This window comes from Drosophila sulfurigaster, chromosome 4, assembly GCF_023558435.1.
Source record: "Drosophila sulfurigaster albostrigata strain 15112-1811.04 chromosome 4, ASM2355843v2, whole genome shotgun sequence".
In the NCBI taxonomy this organism is placed as follows: domain Eukaryota; kingdom Metazoa; phylum Arthropoda; class Insecta; order Diptera; family Drosophilidae; genus Drosophila; species Drosophila sulfurigaster.
This window is the reverse complement of record NC_084884.1, coordinates 7,368-29,002: the sequence shown is the minus strand read 5'-3', so window position 1 is coordinate 29,002 and position 21,635 is coordinate 7,368. Positions and strand designations below refer to the sequence as shown.

At 29.9% G+C, this 21,635-nt stretch overlaps 2 protein-coding genes and 1 long non-coding RNA gene across 8 annotated transcripts; 2 read left to right on the top strand and 1 right to left on the bottom strand.

The window, feature by feature from the left end:
* The first annotated feature begins 588 nt into the window (after nt 1-588).
* Nucleotides 589-1,895, top strand: LOC133846961 (uncharacterized). Of its 5 annotated transcripts, none has more exons than XR_009895096.1 (6): nt 594-698; nt 763-1,034; nt 1,102-1,218; nt 1,283-1,362; nt 1,420-1,497; nt 1,570-1,895. It is a non-coding gene; the product is annotated as an uncharacterized LOC133846961 (long non-coding RNA). The 5 variants fall into 5 exon arrangements; XR_009895094.1 differs by having other exon boundaries at nt 595-698; nt 763-1,030; XR_009895095.1 differs by having other exon boundaries at nt 596-698; nt 763-993.
* A 1,793-nt stretch (nt 1,896-3,688) lies between these two features.
* LOC133847014 (uncharacterized) lies at nt 3,689-6,880 on the top strand. 2 transcript variants are annotated; one of them, XM_062281715.1, is made up of 7 exons: nt 3,736-3,841; nt 3,929-4,015; nt 4,091-4,164; nt 4,226-4,286; nt 4,493-4,563; nt 4,856-4,892; nt 4,955-6,880. In XM_062281715.1, coding segments are annotated over exons 1-6 (324 nt in total). In that variant the 5' UTR covers nt 3,736-3,811; the 3' UTR covers nt 4,857-4,892; nt 4,955-6,880. The 2 variants fall into 2 exon arrangements, 1 of the variants encoding a protein (XP_062137699.1); XR_009895113.1 differs by lacking the exons at nt 4,493-4,563; nt 4,856-4,892; nt 4,955-6,880 and adding an exon at nt 4,345-4,477 and having other exon boundaries at nt 3,689-3,841; nt 3,922-4,015; nt 4,128-4,164.
* Nucleotides 5,589-6,183, bottom strand: LOC133846906 (putative cyclin-dependent serine/threonine-protein kinase DDB_G0272797/DDB_G0274007). The gene is made up of 2 exons (XM_062281619.1): nt 6,019-6,183; nt 5,589-5,945 (listed from the first exon to the last, which is right to left on the bottom strand). The coding sequence occupies exons 1-2, from the start codon at nt 6,181-6,183 to the stop codon at nt 5,589-5,591; spliced, it is 522 nt and encodes a 173-aa protein (XP_062137603.1).
* Nucleotides 6,881-21,635: the final 14,755 nt, after the last annotated feature.

Sequence of the window (21,635 nt, the reverse complement as noted above, 5' to 3'; positions counted from 1 at the left end):
TTTGGTTGCGATCAGATGAAAATTGTTGAAGTTATTAAAGAAATACTTTTGTATGGGCAAACACGCCTACTTACTCGGGGTCTTAGTTGCTTTAGATGACAATCTGGTATATTGTGCCGTCTATGGTATATTTTGAATGCGGTACTATATAAATATACCAAATATACTATTTGGTATATTTTTAGTATTTTTGCACTATATTCGGTATATTTTGAGAAAAATATCGCAAAATATATTTCTTTTATTCAAAATGGGTAGCGGGTATCTCACAGTCGAGTACACTCGACTGTAGCTTTCTTACTTGTTTTTATTTTCCCTTTTTATATTACAATTATTCTGCAACTTCTAGGGATTATTTGAATATTGAAGATTGGCGGGCAAACTTAACAGTGAGCATTGTTAAAATGTAGTGGCAACGCTTAGTATAAAATACTGGAGTTAACATATAAAATTGAGTTATCAATTCTGGTTACATACATACAATACAGGAAGAGGTAAACCAATGCAATCCTTATACAATTTTTTAGTTACAAAAAATTAGAATAAATATTTTTGTTTTAAACTCGTTCCCTTTTTGGTTACGCTAAGTGGAAATAACAATTACGTGGTGACATTATTTAAGTGGCAACGATAGAATATACTAGATTAAACATGGAATTATTTAGTAACAAATTCTGGTAACACTACGTTTGGAAAAGGTAAACAATCAACGCTTATGCAAATTTTTAATTATAAAAGTTAAAATAAATGTTGTTTTTACAGCTTTTTTTCTCATCATGGCAAACATGTAGCCATCACGCGGCTGCCCCGCTTGTCTCGTCTAGGATCTGCGCCGAATTGGAGCGTCGTCTGTGCTCGCATTGTTGGATGAACAATGCGAGCGTATTGCACTTTCCCGTTGGTGGTAGTGTGAGGCAGCAAGTCATCTGGCTGCGTGTAGTGGTGTGTGTGGTGGCATCGTGATGTGTGAGGCGGTGAGTCTTCTGCCTCCAGGTTAGTTGCTGCATGTGGTGGTGCTTGTGGTGGTATTGTGAGTACGTCATTTGCATCTTGTGTGTAGGCTGTATTTGCTAACGTTGTCGTTCTTTTTTTTTCTTCTAGGCCGCCGTCTCTGTGAGTGAGCAAGCTTGTTGCACTTGCCCGTTGGTGGATTTATGAGGCAGCAAGTCGTCTGCCCCAGGTTAGTTGCTGCGTGGAGTGGTGCGTGCGGTGAACATCGTAAGTATGATATGTGTATCTTGGGAGTGGCTGCATTTTTTTGACGTTGTCGTTTTTGTTCTAGGTCGCCGTCTGTATGAGTGAGCTGGGCACTGTACCACAAGTGCTTCGTGGGACAGTGTAGATGCATCAGTTTTGTTTGTGGTCTGTAATGGAGATTTAATTATTGAGCAAACTTTAATTTGTCTGTTTTTGTTTCAGAGTGAATCGCGAAATCAGTTGCCGATGGCCTTTTTTGTTGTCAAGCGAGAAGTGTGTTGCTCCATCTGTAGCCAAAATGTGAGTACATATAATTACGAGCGCGCATTAAATAGGCGCAATAAAAACGATATTTTTTATTTTTATTTGCAGGTAACACCACAATCGGTGCTGACTGGAGAAGCGCTTCCTTGAATGGCTGGAGTGTTTAGTGCTTAACATCCGCGCGTACGAGAGTGGCAGTGCCACATTTTCTGTGCGAATGTGGATAGATTGCAGCATACGTTTTGGATTCTGACACATTTAAGGTATATGGATTGGCTGTAGTTCTAGTTTCAATTATCATCTTAATATGGTTGTCTTTTCTTTTCATGTATGGCTTCATTTGTTCCATTTTGCTGCTGAGCGTCGCTGGCATTCCAGAATGCGATTTTAAAAGAGTCGCCATTCTGGTTGCCAGTACGAGAGGCAATTGTGCGGTTGATTTGGGCTGGATTTGGATATCTTTTTTTTTTTTTATATTTATTGTTTTATTTTTATTTTAAGGTGGTAGTGTCCCGCCAGTCAGAAGCAACTGATGGTGATCTTTATTGTTTCAATTACTCTTATAGCAACTTTGACAATTATTTGGCCTTAGGGATAAAGTTTACAAACATGTTGCTGCGGGGAATGACTTTTTATTTTATTTATTTAATTTGACTTAACTATTATATTACAATTTTGAAAGTATTGGGTATTGGCTGTCTCTTAATTTAGGTTTCAATACAATTGGTTACAGTTTGATAGTCTTGAGTATCTTTTAGTTAGGGTTTAGGTATTATTGGATTTTAATTTGTTTAGGAATTGAACATATTTTATATCTTTAGTATTGCGATAAGGGGTTTGTCTTAGGTAATTTTAGTGGTACATTATAGCTTATATTTAGTGTTTTATTTTTATGTTAAGTGCATGATTTAATAAGTTCTGCAAATTTAATTTAAATAAACTGCAACTCTGCCGCTATCAACGAATTGGTGACGCTAAAAAAAATAACGTCTGTCAGTGTGTTTAATTTGATGTCATGGGTAGTCGGTAAGTTAGTTTAAGAGTTTAAATGAAGTGAATTAATTGTGATTTTAATTGGCTGATGGGAAAAAAAAATTTTTTTAATTATTTGGTTGCTGGTTAGTGTGTTAATTAATTTTTTTTTATATATTATTATATAAATAGTTTAGTAAGGAAGCCTATTCCACTACAGTGGAAATAGGCTTAAGGTACATAACACTATGTTGAATTTGACCCGTTTTCGTGGCCAAAACTCATTTTTCGCAAGTATTCAAATTTCCGTTTTTAATGTTACCATGTTGAGAAATAATTAAATCCCGATATTGTATAACTAAAATGTTAGCTTAACAGTTTAATGTTAAAATAACAGCTGTTAAAGTAAGCTGTTGCAAGCAGACAATACGTGCAGTGTTAAATGTTAAATTTGCGATGCAATTTCAAATTGGCACATCTCCCACAAAAATCATTAAATAATAAAATTCAAAAGGAATATTACTTCATCAAGTTCTTACTATGTGTTGATACTAATATGTTGCATGTTTTGTTCGTATTTTTCTAACAATTTGTATATTTAGCAACTGTTGTCCCCTTGTCACTTTTCGAAAGAAAGTTGAACTTTCAAAAGGTTTTAACTAAAATGTTCAAATTTGTTCAGTGAGTGTCCATATACATGTTGTAGATCTGTCAATTCTGAATTCATAATATGTAAGCTCATTATGCGTTTTTGCGGTTTTTGCGTAATTTGAATTATTAGAGAGCAACATTTTGATCAGAATTGCAGAACTGGTAAAGCCATTGCGATTTTTTTTCTTGAATAACTTCCATATTTATTATCCGATCTGAACTCAGGACGCATTTGAAATAGGACATTCATCATGTTTTCCAAAATTCGGATCTCTAACTTGAAAATTGATTTATATATTCGCTTTTTTCGATTTATGTGGGCGTTGACACGCCCACTTTTCTAAAATACCTTCCTATAGCAATGACTTTTATTATACAAGAAACCTGCATTCAAAAATCTTGTTAATTTCAAAATTTTTAATTTTGGCCACAAAAACAGGTCAAATTCAACATAGTGCATAGGTAATTGCGCGTTGGAGGTATCGATACCTGTCAGTTAAATACACGTTGTGTAAAGTGATGTCAGTTTTATAGAAAAATTAGAAGTAGAATTTATGTGGTATATTTCTATTATTATTAGTTTAAGTTTAAATTTTATTTATTAATTGAATTTAATGGAGTGGCCTCATTTACTGCAGTGATAGCTGACAAAAGCTAAAAGGCACGCTTTCAGTGCTGTGCTGTAATTTATCGATAAGTTTAGGGGTTGGCACATAGAGCATAAACAATGAGGAATATAAACAAGGCGAAGTGTAAGGTGAGATTAAGTATTGTTATATTTTTTTATTATTATTTATTAATTAGTTAGTGAATTTTATCTGTTTTCATTTGTTTTAGCTTGCAGGGAACTGTGCGAGTGGAGCAGTGGCTGGGCCGCGCGCGTCGTACAACTAGTGTCGTCGCGGGGCAAGGGAAGGAAACAAGATTTTTAGTAAGTTCATATGTACATATGTGTTTTGCTCTTTGATTTGATTTTTTGTGATGTAGTATTATTACTGTGTTGTAGCCTTTGTATTTAATGGTTGTGTTCTTTTGTCTTGCAGATGGAGTGTTGGAAACGGTGGACCAGAAGAGGCATAGGTAAGTACAAGTGAATTAATGTTAAGACAATCTAGTTAATATTAATATATTCCGTTTGTAGGGTATTTGGTGTATTAGCGAGACAGTGGAAGGACTGTACGGAGAACTACTACAGACGCAGTGTGAGTAGATTAGTTTACTTTAAAGTTTAGACATGTTTTAATTGTATTTATACGGCAGGTTCATTGCAAGTTACAGTGAACTTTGAGGCATAAGTTTAGTTGGAGGTGTTTGTATTAGGAATTTTTTTTATATTGTACTTGTATTTGAGTATTATTGTTTATTTATTCTTGTTCTTTATATTTATTGATTGTTCTTGTAATTTCAGATGATGCGTTGGAACAGATTGGCCAAATGGAGTGGCAGATCAAAGATTAGATCAACGAGTGCAGGTACGTGGTAAGTTAGTGAATTTGAGATATATAATAATATGAAGATGTAGTTATTTATATTAGTAAATTTTATATTATATTTATATTTGTTTTATTATTATTATTTTAATAATTATTATAATTATATTTGTATATATTTATTTATATATTTGTTATTTATATTTATTGATAGTTAGTATTTATATTTTATTTATATTTATTTTATTATTATTGATTTTATTATTGTTATAGTTAAATTTGTGTTTATTTATTTATATATTTTGTTCTAATATTTATTGATTGTGTTCTTGTAATTTCAGATGGAACGTTAGAGCAGCTGTCCGAGAGAGGAGCAGGGTAAGTTCAAAATGTAGTATCTGTTAGCCAAGATAGCTAATATTAATTATTTCGTGTTCCAGATAAAATACTGAACGAGCAAACAGTGAATGGACTAAACGAACACTACAATTATAATTAATTATGAGAGCAACAGCAAATCGTACAAATAAACATAAAGGATAAAAAGAAGATGGCAGTTTTGTTATTGGCTGATTGGAAAGATGTTTGGCTCACAATGGGCCGATGGGATAGGACATCTACATGTGTGATGATTCTGAGTCTGCAGTGACAAGTGACGGTGTGCTGTTTATATAGTTAAACTTTGTTAAGTGGTGTAATTGTGTTTTATTTTGTTTAGTTGAGTGTTGGTGAGGCGTATGTTATATTGTGTTCGTAATGTTAGTTTGTTGTCGCATAGATTGTCAGTAAAATATATATAGCGGCAGAACTTTATGACTTGTGTTGTGTGTGTAGTGAGTTGGTTGAATAGTTATTGTTAGTTTCGGTTATAGTGTGTGTTGAAAGGTGTGAGTTAGTTGTACTGGCATAGTCACATGTAGCCTCGTTATTATGACCAGCAAAATGACTATATTATGTGGTTAAAAGTGGCTTTTAAATTCGTCTGTTTTGTTTTCTGCGCCTCATGATTTTCAATTTGCTATATTTAATTTGTAGAAGGGGCAGAGTTGCAGTTAAGTACATGGATATTGGAGACTAGTGAGTATCTTCAGATTTGGAATGGTTGTCGACTGGGCTGCCGAATTTTTCGCGCATAAGTGTCATAAGGACGGAGTAGACAGTCTTTGATAAATTATTTACCTTTTCTTCAAGCACCTTTGAGATCTCCACTGATCTCTGGAGGGCCAGAAGGATTTCGCAGGGTGAGGCATTGCTGCTTTGTTGCTGTTGGGTCTGCTCGTCCGCCTGCTGACGTCGATGCTGGAACTGCTGATGCTGCCGATGCTGATGTTGATGCTGCCGCTGTGCAGAAGACTGCTGAGTATTTTTGGCTGGTGTCATCACTTTACTAATTGCCTTCTTTTGCAGGTTGTGTTGGACTGGCTGCTGATGCTTGTTTGATCGACCAGGTACAGGTGACAGGGGCGCAGTCTCGGGTACCGGGCTGCGGAGAACTGCGCTGTACGTTGGCCTGTTGTTGGCTTCTGGAACCGAGGCAGTAGGATGCACTGAGCCTGCTGGCTGCCCCTGTTGCTGGAGGCGGAGGCATCTGGTGTCGGCGCGCTGCCTGTTGGTGCTGCTGCATGTGCTGGAGATGATTTTGAAGGTTGTTCATTTTGGCCTGGTGCATCTGGCGGGAGTGGAGTAATTTGCTTCTGGCTTCTTTGAACGATGGGCAACCTTTGTAGCTGCTGATGTGGCTGCCCATGCAGTTGGCACACTTGGACGCCTCATCTCTTCTTTTGGCATGTGGTCGTTGGATGGCATCCAGCACACTTCATACACACGAAAGGGCGACGGCAATAGTTCTTGGTGTGACCAAAAACTTGGCACCGGTGGCATTGGGCAGGATCCGTTGGCTTTGCCTGCCTTCAACTTTAACTACCTGGAGACCCAGAGCTTGGAGCTGCAGGATCTTGAGGTGTGAGCCACCAGTTTTCGGCTCAATTTCCACTTCGAACAGGTTGTATGGCTTGTTTGTAAAGTTGTTTTAATGGCCTTGATGAATCTAGTTTTGTAGCCAAATTCAGCAAGTTTAGCGGAGATCCATTCAGTAGGAGTGGTATGGTGCAAATGCCTGATAACGACGCGCAGGCCTCTGTCTTTCCTCAATTGGTGTGAGTACAGATGTGTTCCAGCTTCGTTTAAGGTGTTGAGAATGGCGTTGTATGTACTTAGGCAGCTGCTGATGATGCGGACACCGTTGGATGCACACTTGACCACGTAGCTGCCTATACCTGGCGTATTTTTAGTTTTTCCAATAGAGGAAGAATGGCATCAACTTTTGGAATGAATAAAGGAGGTATTTCTCCAACATTACGATCAGATTCTCGTTTGTTTTTGTTCTGGTGGTCAATAAATCTTTGTTGGTGCTGTTGTGTACTTTGCTGGCTTTCTGTGAGTGATTGCGAGTTTCTTCTAGCTTGCTGTATGGATTTGGCTGCGTCGCTTTTAAAAGCAGGTGTTTTTATAGACTCAAGTAGGCTTATATGGTCGTCGCTGGAGTCAAGTTCTATCCGCTTGCGCTTGGATGGTGTCAAGAGATCGTCATCGATAAGAGTTGTGGCTGTAGTTAGCAGTTTAGGAGGCACTGGACCCGTCACTTGTATGTTAGCAATTGTGTGTATCAAGCTGCGTTTTGTGTTGCTGGCTTTCGTCGGTGTGTGGCGCGAGATTTGGCGTCGGTTTTGTTGTTGTGGATTGTATTGGTTGCCTGATGGTTGTTTTGTAATTAACTGGCTTAATGTTGCCAACGGAGGTGTCGACTGGAGGCGCCATATTGCTTAGTTTTTGTTGCTGGATTCCTGTGTTAGCTGTCTGTTGTTTGTAGTTGTATGTTGCTAAGCTGATGTTGCTGGCGGAGGAGTTATCTGCAGAAGCCATGATGGTTGAGTTTTGTTGCTGTTTTTCTGTTTTTATATAAACATGCGCGCCTATTGCGGGCATGAGTTTAAAACGGCCAAAAAGGGTTTAAACTTTCTTTGGTAAATTCAAGTAATGGGAAAGTCCTTTGCAGTTACTCACAAATGCCATCTAGTGGTCCACGTGAGATACGGATCTTCTGTTGCCGGTGACTTGGAAGCGTAAGGCCTCTTTGGGCAGCCGACCAATTTTGCAGCAGTAGTAGGTTTTAGGCCAATAATTGCGGCATTTGATTTTTTATCTAGATACAAATTAGGCCGAAAATTGCGGCAATCTATTCATAGATTGGCCAATATTGAGGCAGTTAATATTATTTAATTTTGATTTTATTTTTGATTTCTAGGTGAAGAGTTTTTATTTTGTTAGTCGACGGCACGACTTTCGTTGTCGATAGTTATATCAGCAACTCGCTATTTTGCTGTTGTTGTTGTTGTTGCTGCTGCTGCCACACATATATAAAGCGCGAGGAAAACTTTTTCCCGCTCAAATAAAATATATATATAATTTAAAGAAAACAAATATACTATTGGGTGTATATGTATATATAAGTAAGTTATGTTGGTATGTAAATACCTTTTCTTGCAGCAAATAGTTTATTGAAGCGACGTTGGTATGTAAATACCCTTCTTGGCAGACAAATTATTTATTTATTTTTATTAATTAAAGCACACACGACAACACACGCGACAAAGTCAGAGATTTTGATTTTGTTTTGCTTTTCCGAGCACTTGCGCTATGTTCGACGAACTCAACACGACTGTGAAGGGTCTGAGTGTGTGAGACGTAGAGAGAGAGAAAGAAGAGAAGAAGAAACGACCAAGTCCTCGCGCATACGTATGTACATACACATGTACATACGAACACATGCAACGAAGACACTCAATAGAGACATTTTCATACACATATACATGTGTATATATGAGAAGAGAGGGGGGGCAGCGGTAGTAGGAATGAGGCAAACGTATGATCGGCGCGCGACCGTTAAGAGAGAGACAGCAGTAATGTATGTATGCATATTAGAATGTATGATATGTATGTATATTAGAATGTATGTATATTAGAATGTAGGCAAGAGAAGCAAGAGCGCCAACAATATTTTAACAAACAAATACAACAAGAGCGAAAATATATTTGTAATCATTTAATATAATATGATTTGGCCGACATTTGCGGCAGAAGAAAATATTTGGCCGACATTTGCGGCAGTTAATATTATTTGATTTTGATTTTTATTTTTGATTTCCAGGTGAAGAGTTTTTATTTTGTTAGTCGACGGCACGACTTTTCGTTGTCGATAGTTATATCGCCAACTCGCTATTTTGCTGTTTTTGTTGTTGTTGTTGTTGTTGTTGCCCTGCTGCTGCCACACATATATAAAGCGCGAGGAAAACTTTTTTCCCGCTCAAATAAAATATGTATGTATAAGAGAAAAGAAAACAAATATACTAATTGGGTGTATATGTATATATAAGTAAGTTATGTTGGTATGTAAATACCTTTTCTTGCAACAGAAGTTTAGAGAAGCGACGTTGGTATGTAGATACCCTTCTTGGCAGACAAATTATTTATTTATTTTTATTAATTAAAGCACACACGACAACACACGCGACAAAGTCAGAGATTTTGATTTTGTTTTTGCTTTTCCGAGCACTTGCGCTATGTTCGACGAACTTAACACGACTGTGAAGGGTCTGAGTGTGTGAGACGTAGAGAAGAGAAAAGAAGAGAAGCGAAGCGACCAAGTCCTCGTGCATACATACGAACACATGCAACGACCAAGACAACGTGACATCAATAGAGACATTTTCATACACATATACATGTGTATATATGGGAGAGAGGGGGGGGCAGCGGTAGTAGGAATGAGGCAAACGTATGATCGGCGCGCGACCGTTAAGAGAGAGACAGCAGTAATGTATGTATGCATATTAGAATGTATGTATATGTATGTATATTAGAATGTATGTATATTAGAATGTAGGCAAGCAAGCAACGGCGCCAACAACATTTCAACAAACAAATATAACAAGAGCGAAAATATATTTGTAATCATTTAATATAATATGATTTGGCCGACATTTGCGGCAGTAGAAAATATTTGGCCGACATTTGCGGCAGTTAATATTATTTAATTTTGATTTTATTTTTGATTTCCAGGTGAAGAGTTTTTATTTTGTTAGTCGACGGCACGACTTTCGTTGTCGATAGTTATATCGCCAACTCGCTATTTTGCTGTTTTGTTGTTGTTGTTGTTGTTGTTGCCCTGCTGCTGCCACACATATATAAAGCGCGAGGAAAACTTTTTCCCGCTCAAATAAAATATGTATGTATAATTCAAAGAAAACAAATATACTAATTGGGTGTATATGTATATATAAGTAAGTTATGTTGGTATGTAAATACCTTTTCTTGCAGACAAATAGTTTATTGAAGCGACGTTGGTATGTAAATACCCTTCTATATAAACAAATTATTTATTTATTTTTATTAATTAAAGCACACACGACAAAACACGCGACAAAGTCAGAGATTTTGATTTTGTTTTGCTTTTCCGAGCACTTGCGCTATGTTCGACGAACTCAACACGACTGTGAAGGGTCTGAGTGTGTGAGACGTAGTAGGTTTTAGGCCAATAAAAGAAGATTTTTTAAGCAAAACGACCAAGTCCTCTATGCATACGTATGTACATACACATGTACATACGAACACATGCAACGAAGACACTCAATAGAGACATTCACATACACATATACATGTGTATATATGAGGTCGAGAGGGGGGCAGCGGTAGTAGGGATGAGGCAAACGTATGATCGGCGCGCGACCGTTAAGAGAGAGACAGCAGTAATGTATGTATGCATATTAGAATGAATGTATGTATGTATATTAGAATGTATGTATATTAGAATGTAGGCAAGCAAGCAACGGCGCCAACAATATTTTAACAAACAAATTAACAAGAGCGAAAATATATTTGTAATCATTTAATATAATATGATTTGGCCGACATTTGCGGCAGTAGAAAATATTTGGCCGACATTTGCGGCAGTTAATATTATTGGCCAATTTTGGCAGTTTTTATTTTTGATTTCCAGGTGAAGAGTTTATTTAGTTTTGTTAGTCGACGGCACGACTTTTCGTTGTCGATAGTTATATCGCCAACTCGCTATTTTGAAATTTTTTGTTGTTGTTGTTGTTGTTGTTGCAATGCTGCTGCTGCCACATATATATAAAGCGCGAGGAAAACTTTTTCCCGCTCAAATAGGCCGAAAAATATATATATAATTCAAAGAAAACAAATATACTAATTGGGTGTATATGTATATATAAGTAAGTTATGTTGGTATGTAAATACCTTTTCTTGCAGCAAAGTTTATTGAAGCGACGTTGGTATGTAGATACCCTTCTTGGCAGACAAATTATTTAGAATTTTGTATAATTAATTAATACACACACGACAACACACGCGACAAAGTCAGAGATTTTGATTTTGTTTTTGCTTTTCCGAGCACTTGCGCTATGTTCGACGAACTCAACACGACTGTGAAGGGTCTGAGTGTGTGAGACGTAGAGAAGAGAATAGAAGAGAAAAGAAGAGAAGCGAAACGACCAAGTCCTCGCGCATACGTATGTACATACACATGTACATACGAACACATGCAACGAAGACACTCAATAGAGACATTTTCATACACATATACATGTGTATATATGGAGGATCAGGGGCAGCGGTAGTAGGAATGAGGCAAACGTATGATCGGCGCGCGACCGTTAAGAGAGAGACAGCAGTAATGTATGTATGCATATTAGAATGTATGTATATGTATGTATATTAGAATGTATGTATATTAGAATGTAGGCAAGCAAGCAACGGCGCCAACAACATTTTAACAAACCAATATTAACAAGAGCGAAAATATATTTGTAATCATTTAATATAATATGATTTGGCCGACATTTGCGGCAGTAGAAAATATTTGGCCGACATTTGCGGCAGTTAATATTATTTGATTTTGATTTTTATTTTTGATTTCCAGGTGAAGAGTTTTTATTTTGTTAGTCGACGGCACGACTTTTGTTGTCGATAGTTATATCGCCAACTCGCTATTTTGCTGTTTTTGTTGTTGTTGTTGTTGTTGTTGCTGCTGCTGCTGCCACACATATATAAAGCGCAAGGAAAACTTTTTTCCCGCTCAAATAAAATATGTATGTATAATTCAAAGAAAACAAATATACTAATTGGGTGTATATGTATATATATAAGTAAGTTATGTTGGTATGTAAATACCTTTTCTTGCAGCAAATAATTATTGAAGCGACGTTGGTATGTAAATACCCTGGCAGAGTTGGAACTTAACTTTGTTTATTGAAGTGACGTTGGTATGTAAATACCCTTCTTGGCAGACAAATTATTTTTATTTATTATTAATTAAAGCACACACGACAACACACGCGACAAAGTCAGAGATTTTGATTTTGTTTTTGCTTTTCCGAGCACTTGCGCTATGTTCGACGAACTCAACACGACTGTGAAGGGTCTGAGTGTGTGAGACGTAGAGAAGAGGAACTTAAAAAGAAGCTGAAACGACCAAGTCCTCGCGCATACGTATGTACATACACATGTACATACGAACACATGCAACGAAGACACTCAATAGAGACATTTTCATACACATATACATGTGTATATATGGGAGAGAGGGGGGGCAGCGGTAGTAGGAATGAGGCAAACGTATGATCGGCGCGCGACCGTTAAGAGAGAGACAGCAGTAATGTATGTATGCATATTAGAATGTATGTATATTAGAATGTATGTATATTAGAATGTAGGCAAGCAAGCAACGGCGCCAACAACATTTTATCAAACAAATATAACAAGAGCGAAAATATATTTGTAATCATTTAATATAATATGATTTGGCCGACATTTGCGGCAGTAGAAAATATTTGGCCGACATTTGCGGCAGTTAATATTATTTGATTTTGATTTTTATTTTTGATTTCCAGGTGAAGAGTTTTTTTTTTTTTTTTTTATTTTGTTAGTCGACGGCACGACTTTCGTTGTCGATAGTTATATCGCCAACTCGCTATTTTGCTGTTTTTGTTGTTGTTGTTGTTGTTGTTGCCCTGCTGCTGCCACACATATATAAAGCGCGAGGAAAACTTTTTTCCCGCTCAAATAAAATATATATATAATTCAAAGAAAACAAATATACTAATTGGGTGTATATGTATATATAAGTAAGTTATGTTGGTATGTAAATACCTTTTCTTGCAGCAAATAATTATTGAAGTAACGTTGGTATGTAAATACCCTTCTTGGCAGACAAATTATTTAAAAATGGTATGTTATTAATTAAAGCACACACGACAACACACGCGACAAAGTCAGAGATTTTGATTTTGAAAAATTTTGCTTTTCCGAGCACTTGCGCTATGTTCGACGAACTCAACACGACTGTGAAGGGTCTGAGTGTGTGAGACGTAGAGAAGAAAAAGAAAAATAAAACGACCAAGTCCTCGCGCATACGTATGTACATACACATGTACATACGAACACATGCAACGAAGACACTCAATAGAGACATTTTCATACACATATACATGTGTATTTTGAGAGGGGGCAAAAAAAGTAAAAATTGGAAAGGAATGATCGGCGCGCGACCGTTAAGAGACAGCAGTAATGTATGTATGCATATTAGAATGTATGTATATGTATGTATATTAGAATGTATGTATATTAGAATGTAGGCAAGCAAGCAAAAATTTTGCCAACGAAATATTTTAACAAACAAATTAACAAGAGAAACAATTTTGAAAATGAAAATATTAAAAAATCGTAAAAATTTTGAAAATAAAAAATTAAAAAATGGAAAAATTTTGAAAATAAAAAATTAAAAACGGAAAAATTTTGAAAAATAAAAAATTAAAAATTTGAAAAATTTTGAAAAATAAAAAATTAAAAAATCGAAAAATTTTGAAAAATTTCCAAATGAAAAGTTTTTTTTTTTTTATTTAAAATGTTAGTCGACGGCACGAATTTTTTAAAAATCAAAAAATTTTGAAATATAAAAAAATTAAAAAATTTTGCTTTTTTTTTTGTTGTTGAAAAATTGTTGCCCTGCTGCTGCCACAAATATATAAAAATTAAAAAACGAAAAAATTTTCAAAAATAAAAATATATAAAATTCAAAGAAAACAAATATACTAATTGGGTGTATATAAAAAATATAAGTAAGTTATGTTGGTAAAAATACCTTTTCTTGCAACAAAAAATAAAAAATTGAAAAAAACGTTGATATGTAAAAACCCTTCTTGGCAGAAAAATCGGAAAAAAATTTTGAAAAATAAAAAAATTAAAAATCAAAAAATTTTGAAAAGTCAAAAAATTAAAAATTGTTTTTGCTTTTTTGAAAAATTAAAAATCGAACTCAAAACGATTTTGAAGGGTCTGAAAAATCGAAACAATTTTGAAAAATGAAAAAATTAAAAATCGGAAAAAGTGAAAATAAAAAATACGTAAAAAATCGAAAAAATTTTACAAAAATAAAAAATTTTTAAAAACATAAAAATGTGTAAAGAAGAGGTCGAACATGCGGTAGAAGGCTTGCTGTATGCTTTGATGATCTCGGCGCGCGACCGAAAATTGCAGCAATCTATTCATATAATGTATGTATTGCATATTGGAAATTATGTATATTTGATATGTATGTGAAATATCAGTATCCTCTTAGTCTGTGAAAAGTCGTACGCAAGTGAATATTTTGCCTGTGGTTTCACAAAACGGTTACGAAAATTATATTTGTTTTAATCAGTTTAATAATCGATAATGATTTGGTCGAACATTGGCAGAAGCTTGGCAGTAGATAAATATTAGGCCGAAAATTTGCGGCAATTATTCATATATTGGCCAATATTTTGGCAGTTGATTTTAACTTTTTGATTTCCAGGTGAAGAGTATCCTCTTTATCTGTGTTAGTCGTACGGCACGACTTTTCTTTGTCTGTGGTTTAAATCGCCAACTCGCTATTTTTAGGTCTGTTACGGCAATCGACTAAAGAATTGGTTGAACATGTTGCCCTGCTGCTTGGCTGTATGCTTTGAGGATATAGAAAGCGCGAGGCCGAAACTTTTGCAGCAAAATATTCATATATTGTATAATTTGTGGCAGTTACAAATTAACTTTGTGTTGGGTGTATATGTATCCTATAAGTAAGTTATGTTGGCATGTGAAATTCTTTGCCTTTGGTTGCACAAAACGGTTACTGAAATTGAAGCTTGTTTTGGTCGAAAGTTACCCTTCGATTAAAGAATTGGTCAAATTAGAAGCTTTATTTTTATTAATCTAGATACAAATTAGGCCGAAAATTGCAGCAATCTATTCATATATTGGCCAATATTGTGGCAGTTGGAACTTAACTTTGTGTTCTTTTCCGAGCACTATGCGCTATGTTCGACGAACTCAACACGACTGTGAAGGGTCTGAAAGTGTGTGAGACGTAGAGAAGAATCGAAAGAAGAATTGGTCGACCAAGTCCTCGCGCATACGAGGATGTACATACAGATTACATACGAAAATTGCAACGAAGACACTCAATAGAGACATTTTCATACACATATACATGTGTATATATAGAGAGGGGGGCAGCGGTAGTTCTGGAGGCAATCAGTATGATCGGCGCGCGACCGTTAAAAGAGAGACAGCAGTGAATGTATTCTTTGTATGTGGTTTCATGTACGGTTACTGAAATTATGTATGTTTTAGAATGTAGGCAAGCAAGCAACGGCGCCAACAACATTTCAACAAACAAATGGTAACAAGAGCGAAAATATATTTGTAATCATTTAATATAATATGATTTGGCCGACATTTGCGGCAGTAGAAAATATTTGGCCGACATTTGCGGCAGTTAATATTATTATTTTGATTTTTATTTTTGATTTCCAGGTGAAGAGTTTTTTTTTTTAGTTTATTTTGTTAGTCGACGGCACGACTTTTCGTTGTCGATAGTTATATCGCCAACTCGCTATTTTGCTGTTTTGTTGTTGTTGTTGTTGTTGTTGTTGCCCTGCTGCTGCCACACATATATAAAGCGCGAGGAAAACTTTTTTCCCGCTCAAATAAAATATATATATAATTCAAAGAAAACAAATATACTAATTGGGTGTATATGTATATATAAGTAAGTTATGTTGGTATGTAAATACCTTTTCTTGCAACAAATCAGTATTATTTAGTCGACGTTGTCGTATGCAAATACCCTTCTTGGCAGACAAAATTATGAAATTATTTTTTTTTTTAATTAAAGTTACGGCACACGACAACACACGCGACAAAGTCAGAGATTTTGATTTTGTTTTTGCTTTTCCGAGCACTTGCGCTATGTTCGACGAACTCAACACGACTGTGAAGGGTCTGAGTGTGTGAGACGTAGAGAAGAGAAAAGAAGAGAAGCGAAACGACCAAGTCCTCGCGCATACGTATGTACATACACATGTACATACGAACACATGCAACGAAGACACTCAATAGAGACATTTTCATAACATATACATGTGTATATTAGGTCGAAAGAGGGGGCAGCGGTAGTAGGAATTGGTCGTATGATCGGCGCGCGACCGTTAAAGAGAGACAGCAGTAATGTATGTATGCATATTAGAATGTATGTATATGTATGTATATTAGAATGTATGTATATTAGAATGTTGCAAGAAAGCAATGTGGCGCCAACAACATTTCAACAAACAAATATAACAAGAGCGAAAATATATTTGTAATCATTTAATATAATATGATTTGGCCGAAATTTGCGGCAGTAGAAAATATTTGGCCGACATTTGTGGCAGTTAATATTATTTGATTTTGATTTTTATTTTTGATTTCCAGGTGAAGAGTTTTTTTTTTTTTTTTTATTTTGTTAGTCGACGGCACGACTTTTCGTTGTCGATAGTTATATCGCCAACTCGCTATTTTGCTGTTTTTGTTGTTGTTGTTGTTGTTGTTGCCCTGCTGCTGCCACACATATATAAAGCGCGAGGAAAACTTTTTTCCCGCTCAATTTTAAAAAATATGTATAATTCAAAGAAAACAGATATACTAGTTGTGTATATGTATGTATATATAATTAAAAATCGGAAAAATTTTGAAAAATTAAAAAATTAAAAATCGGGAAAATTTTGAAAAATTAAAAAATCGGAAAAATTTTGAAAAATGAAAAATTAAAAATCGGAAAAATTTTGAAAAATAAAAAATTAAAAATCGGAAAAATTTTGAAAAATTAAAAATCGGAAAATTTTGAAAAATAGAAAAATTAAAAAATCGGAAAAATTTTGAAAAATAAAAAAATTAAAAAATCGAAAAAATTTTGAAAAATAAAAAAAATTAAAAAATCGAAAAATTTTGAAAAATAAAAAAATTAAAAATCGAAAAATTTTGAAAAATAAAAATTAAAAATCGGAAAAATTTTGAAAATAAAAAAATTAAAAATCGGAAAAATTTTGAAAAATAAAAAATTAAAAATCGAAAAATTTTGAAAAATAAAAATTAAAATCGGAAAAATTTTGAAAAAATAAAAAAATCGAAAAATTTTGAAAAATAAAAATTAAAAATCGGAAAAATTTTGAAAAATAAAAAATTAAAAATCGAAAAAATTTTGAAAAATAAAAAATTGAAAAATTAAAATCGGAAAAATTTTGAAAAATAAAAATTAAAAATCGGAAAAATTTTGAAAAATAAAAAATTAAAATCGGAAAAATTTTGAAAAATAAAAATTAAAATCGGAAAATTTTGAAAAATAAAAATTAAAATCGGAAAAATTTTGAAAAAAAAAAAATTAAAAATCGGAAAAAATTTTGAAAAAAAAAAAAAAAAATCGGAAAATTTTGAAAAATAAAAATTAAAATCGGAAAAATTTTGAAAATAAAAAAAATTAAAATCGGAAAAATTTTGAAAAAATAAAAATTAAAATCGGAAAAAAATTTAAAATAAAATTAAAAATAAAATTTTGAAAAAAAATAAAATTAAAATCGGAAAATTTTGAAAAATAAAAATTAAAAATCGGAAAAATTTTGAAAAATAAAAATTAAAATCAAAAAAAATTTTGAAAAATAAAAAATTAAAAATCAAAAAATTTTGAAAAAAAAAATTAAAAAATCGAAAAAATTTTGAAAAATAAAAAATTAAAATCGGAAAAATTTTGAAAAATAAAAATTAAAATCGGAAAAATTTTGAAAAATAAAAAATTAAAAATCGGAAAAATTTTGAAAAATAAAAATTAAAAATCGGAAAAATTTTGAAAAATAAAAATTAAAATCGGAAAAATTTTGAAAAATAAAAAAATTAAAAAATCGAAAAATTTTGAAAAATAAAAAAATTAAAAAATTAAAAAAAAAATTTTGAAAAATAAAAAATTTAAAAAATCGGAAAAATTTTGAAAAATAAAAATTAAAATCGGAAAATTTTGAAAAATAAAAATTAAAATCGAAAATTTTTGAAAAATAAAAAAATTAAAAATCGGAAAAATTTTGAAAAATAAAAATTAAAAATCGAAAAATTTTGAAAAATAAAAATTAAAATCGGAAAATTTTGAAAAATAAAAATTAAAATCGGAAATTTTGAAAATAAAAATTAAAATCGGAAAATTTTGAAAAAAAAAATTAAAATCGGAAAATTTTGAAAAATAAAAAATTAAAATCGGAAAATTTGAAAAAAAAAAAAATTAAAATCGGAAAAATTTTGAAAAAATAAAAATTAAAATCGGAAAAATTTTGAAAAATAAAATTAAAATCGGAAAAATTTTGAAAAAAAAAATTAAAATCGGAAAAATTTTGAAAAATAAAAAATTAAAATCGGAAAAATTTTGAAAAATAAAAATTAAAATCGAAAAAAATTTTGAAAAAAAAAATTTTAAAATTAAAAAAAAAATTGAAAAAAATAAAAATTAAAAATCGGAAAATTTTGAAAAATAAAATTAAAATTAAATTTTGAAAAAAAATTTAAAAAAAATCGGAAAAAAATAAAATTAAAAAAATTTTGAAAAATAAAAATTAAAATCGGAAAAATTTTGAAAAATAAAAATTAAAATCGGAAAATTTTGAAAAATAAAATTAAAATCGAAAAATTTTGAAAAATAAAAATTAAAATCGGAAAAATTTTGAAAAAAAAAATTAAAATCGAAAAATTTTGAAAAATAAAAATTAAAATTTAAAAAATTTTGAAAAATAAATTAAAATCGAAAATCGGATAAAATTTGAAAAATGAAAAAAAATTAAAATCGGAAAAATTTTGAAAATAAAAAATTAAAATCGGAAAATTTTTGAAAAAAAAAATTAAAAATTTTGAAAAATAAAAATTAAAATCGGAAAAATTTTGAAAAAAAATTAAAAAAATTTTGAAAAATAAAAATTAAAATCGGAAAAATTTTGAAAAATAAAATTAAAATCGGAAAAATTTTGAAAAATAAAATTAAAATCGGAAAATTTTGAAAAATAAAAATTAAAATCGGAAAAATTTTGAAAAATAAAAAATTAAAATCGGAAAAATTTTGAAAAATAAAATTAAAATCGGAAAAATTTTGAAAAATAAAAAATAAAATCGGAAAAATTTTGAAAAATAAAATTAAAATCGGAAAAATTTTGAAAAATAAAATTAAAATCGGAAAATTTTGAAAAATAAAAATCGGAAAAAATCGGAAAAAAAATTAAAATCGGAAAAATAAAAAATAAAAATAAAAAATCGGAAAAAAAATTAAAATTAAAATCGGAAAAATTTTGAAAAATAAAAATTAAAATCGGAAAAATTTTGAAAAATAAAAATTAAAATCGAAAATTTTGAAAAATAAAAAATTAAAAATCGAAAAATTTTGAAAAATAAAAAATTAAAATGAAAAAAAATTTTAAAAAAAATAAAATTAAAATCGAAAATTTTGAAAAATAAAAATTAAAATCGGAAAAATTTTGAAAAATAAAAATTAAAATCGGAAAAATTTTGAAAAAATAAAAATTAAAATCGGAAAAATTTTGAAAAATTAAAAAAAAATTAAAATCGGAAAAATTTTGAAAAATAAAATTAAAATCGGAAAAATTTTGAAAATAAAAATTAAAATCGGAAAATTTTGAAAAATAAAATTAAAATCGAAAAAATTTTGAAAAAAAATTTTGAAAATTAAAATTAAAAAAAAATTTTGAAAAATAAAATTAAAATCAAAATTTTGAAAAAAAATAAAAATTAAAATCGGAAAAATTTTGAAAAATAAAATTAAAATCGGAAAAATTTTGAAAAATAAAATTAAAATCAAAATTTTGAAAAATAAAAATTAAAATCGGAAAAATTTTGAAAAATAAAATTAAAATCGGAAATTTTGAAAAATAAAAAAAATCAAAATTTGAAAAATAAAAAAAATTAAAATCGGAAAATTTGAAAAAAAATTAAAATCGGAAAAATTTTGAAAAATAAAATTAAAATCGGAAAAATTTTGAAAAATAAAAATTAAAATCGGAAAAATTTAAAAATGAAAAAAAAATTAAAATAAAAATTAAAAATTTTGAAAAATAAAATTAAAATCGGAAAATTTTGAAAAAATAAAATTAAAATCGAAATTTTTTTGAAAAATAAAAAATTAAAATCGGAAAAATTTTGAAAAATAAAATTAAAATCGGAAAAATTTTGAAAAATAAAATTAAAATCGGAAAAATTTTGAAAAATATAAAATTAAAATCGGAAAAATTTTTGAAAATAAAATTAAAATCGGAAAAATTTTGAAAAATAAAATTAAAATCGGAAAAATTTTGAAAAATAAAAATTAAAATCGGAAAAATTTTGAAAAATAAAAATTAAAATTAAAATCGCGAAATTTTGAAAAATAAAATGAAAAATAAAAAAATTAAAATCGGAAAAATTTTGAAAAATAAATTAAAATTAAATTTTGAAAAATAAAATTAAAATCGAAAAATTTTAAAAAATAAAAAAAAAATTGAAAAAAAAAAATAAAAATTAAAATCGGAAAAATTTTGAAAAATAAAATTAAAATCGGAAAATTTTGAAAAATAAAATTAAAATCGGAAAAATTTTGAAAAATAAAAAATTAAAATCGGAAAATTTTGAAAAATAAAATTAAAATCGAAAAATTTTGAAAAATAAAATTAAAATCGAAATTTTGATAAAATTTTGAAAAATAAAATTAAAATCGAAAATTTTGAAAAATAAAATTAAAATCGGAAAAATTTTGAAAATAAAAAAATTAAAATCGGAAAAATTTTGAAAAATAAAAATTAAAATCGGAAAAAAATTTTGAAAAATAAAAATTAAAATCGGAAAAATTTTGAAAAATAAAATTAAAATCGGAAAAATTTTGAAAAATAAAATTAAAATCGGAAAAATTTTGAAAAATAAAATTAAAATCGAAAAAAAAAATAAAATTAAAATCAAAATTTTGAAAAATAAAATAAAATAAAATTTGAAAAATAAAAATTAAAATCGGAAAAATTTTGAAAAATAAAATTAAAATCGGAAAAATTTTGAAAAAAAAATTAAAAAAATTTTAAAAATTAAAATTAAAAAAATTTTGAAAAATAAAATTAAAATTAAAATTTTGAAAAATAAAATTAAAATCAAAATTTTGAAAAATAAAATTAAAATCGAAAAATTTTGAAAAATAAAATTAAAATCGGAAAAATTTTGAAAAATAAAATTAAAATCGGAAAAATTTTGAAAAATAAAATTAAAATCGGAAAAATTTTGAAAAATAAAAAAATTAAAAAATCAAAAAAAATTTTGAAAAATAAAATTAAAATCGGAAAAATTTTGAAAAATAAAAATTAAAATAAAAAAATTTTGAAAAATAAAATTAAAATCAAAAATTTTGAAAAATAAAATTAAAAATCAAAATTTTGAAAAATAAAATTAAAATCAAAATTTTGAAAAATAAAATTAAAATCGGAAAAATTTTGAAAATTTAAAATTAAAATTAAAATTTTGAAAAATAAAATTAAAATCGAAAATTTTGAAAAATAAAATTAAAATCAAAAATTTTGAAAAATAAAAATTAAAATCGGAAAAATTTTGAAAAATAAAAATTAAAATCGAAAAAATTTTTTTGAAAAATAAAATTAAAATCGAAAATTTTTGAAAAATAAAATTAAAATCGGAAATTTTGAAAAAATA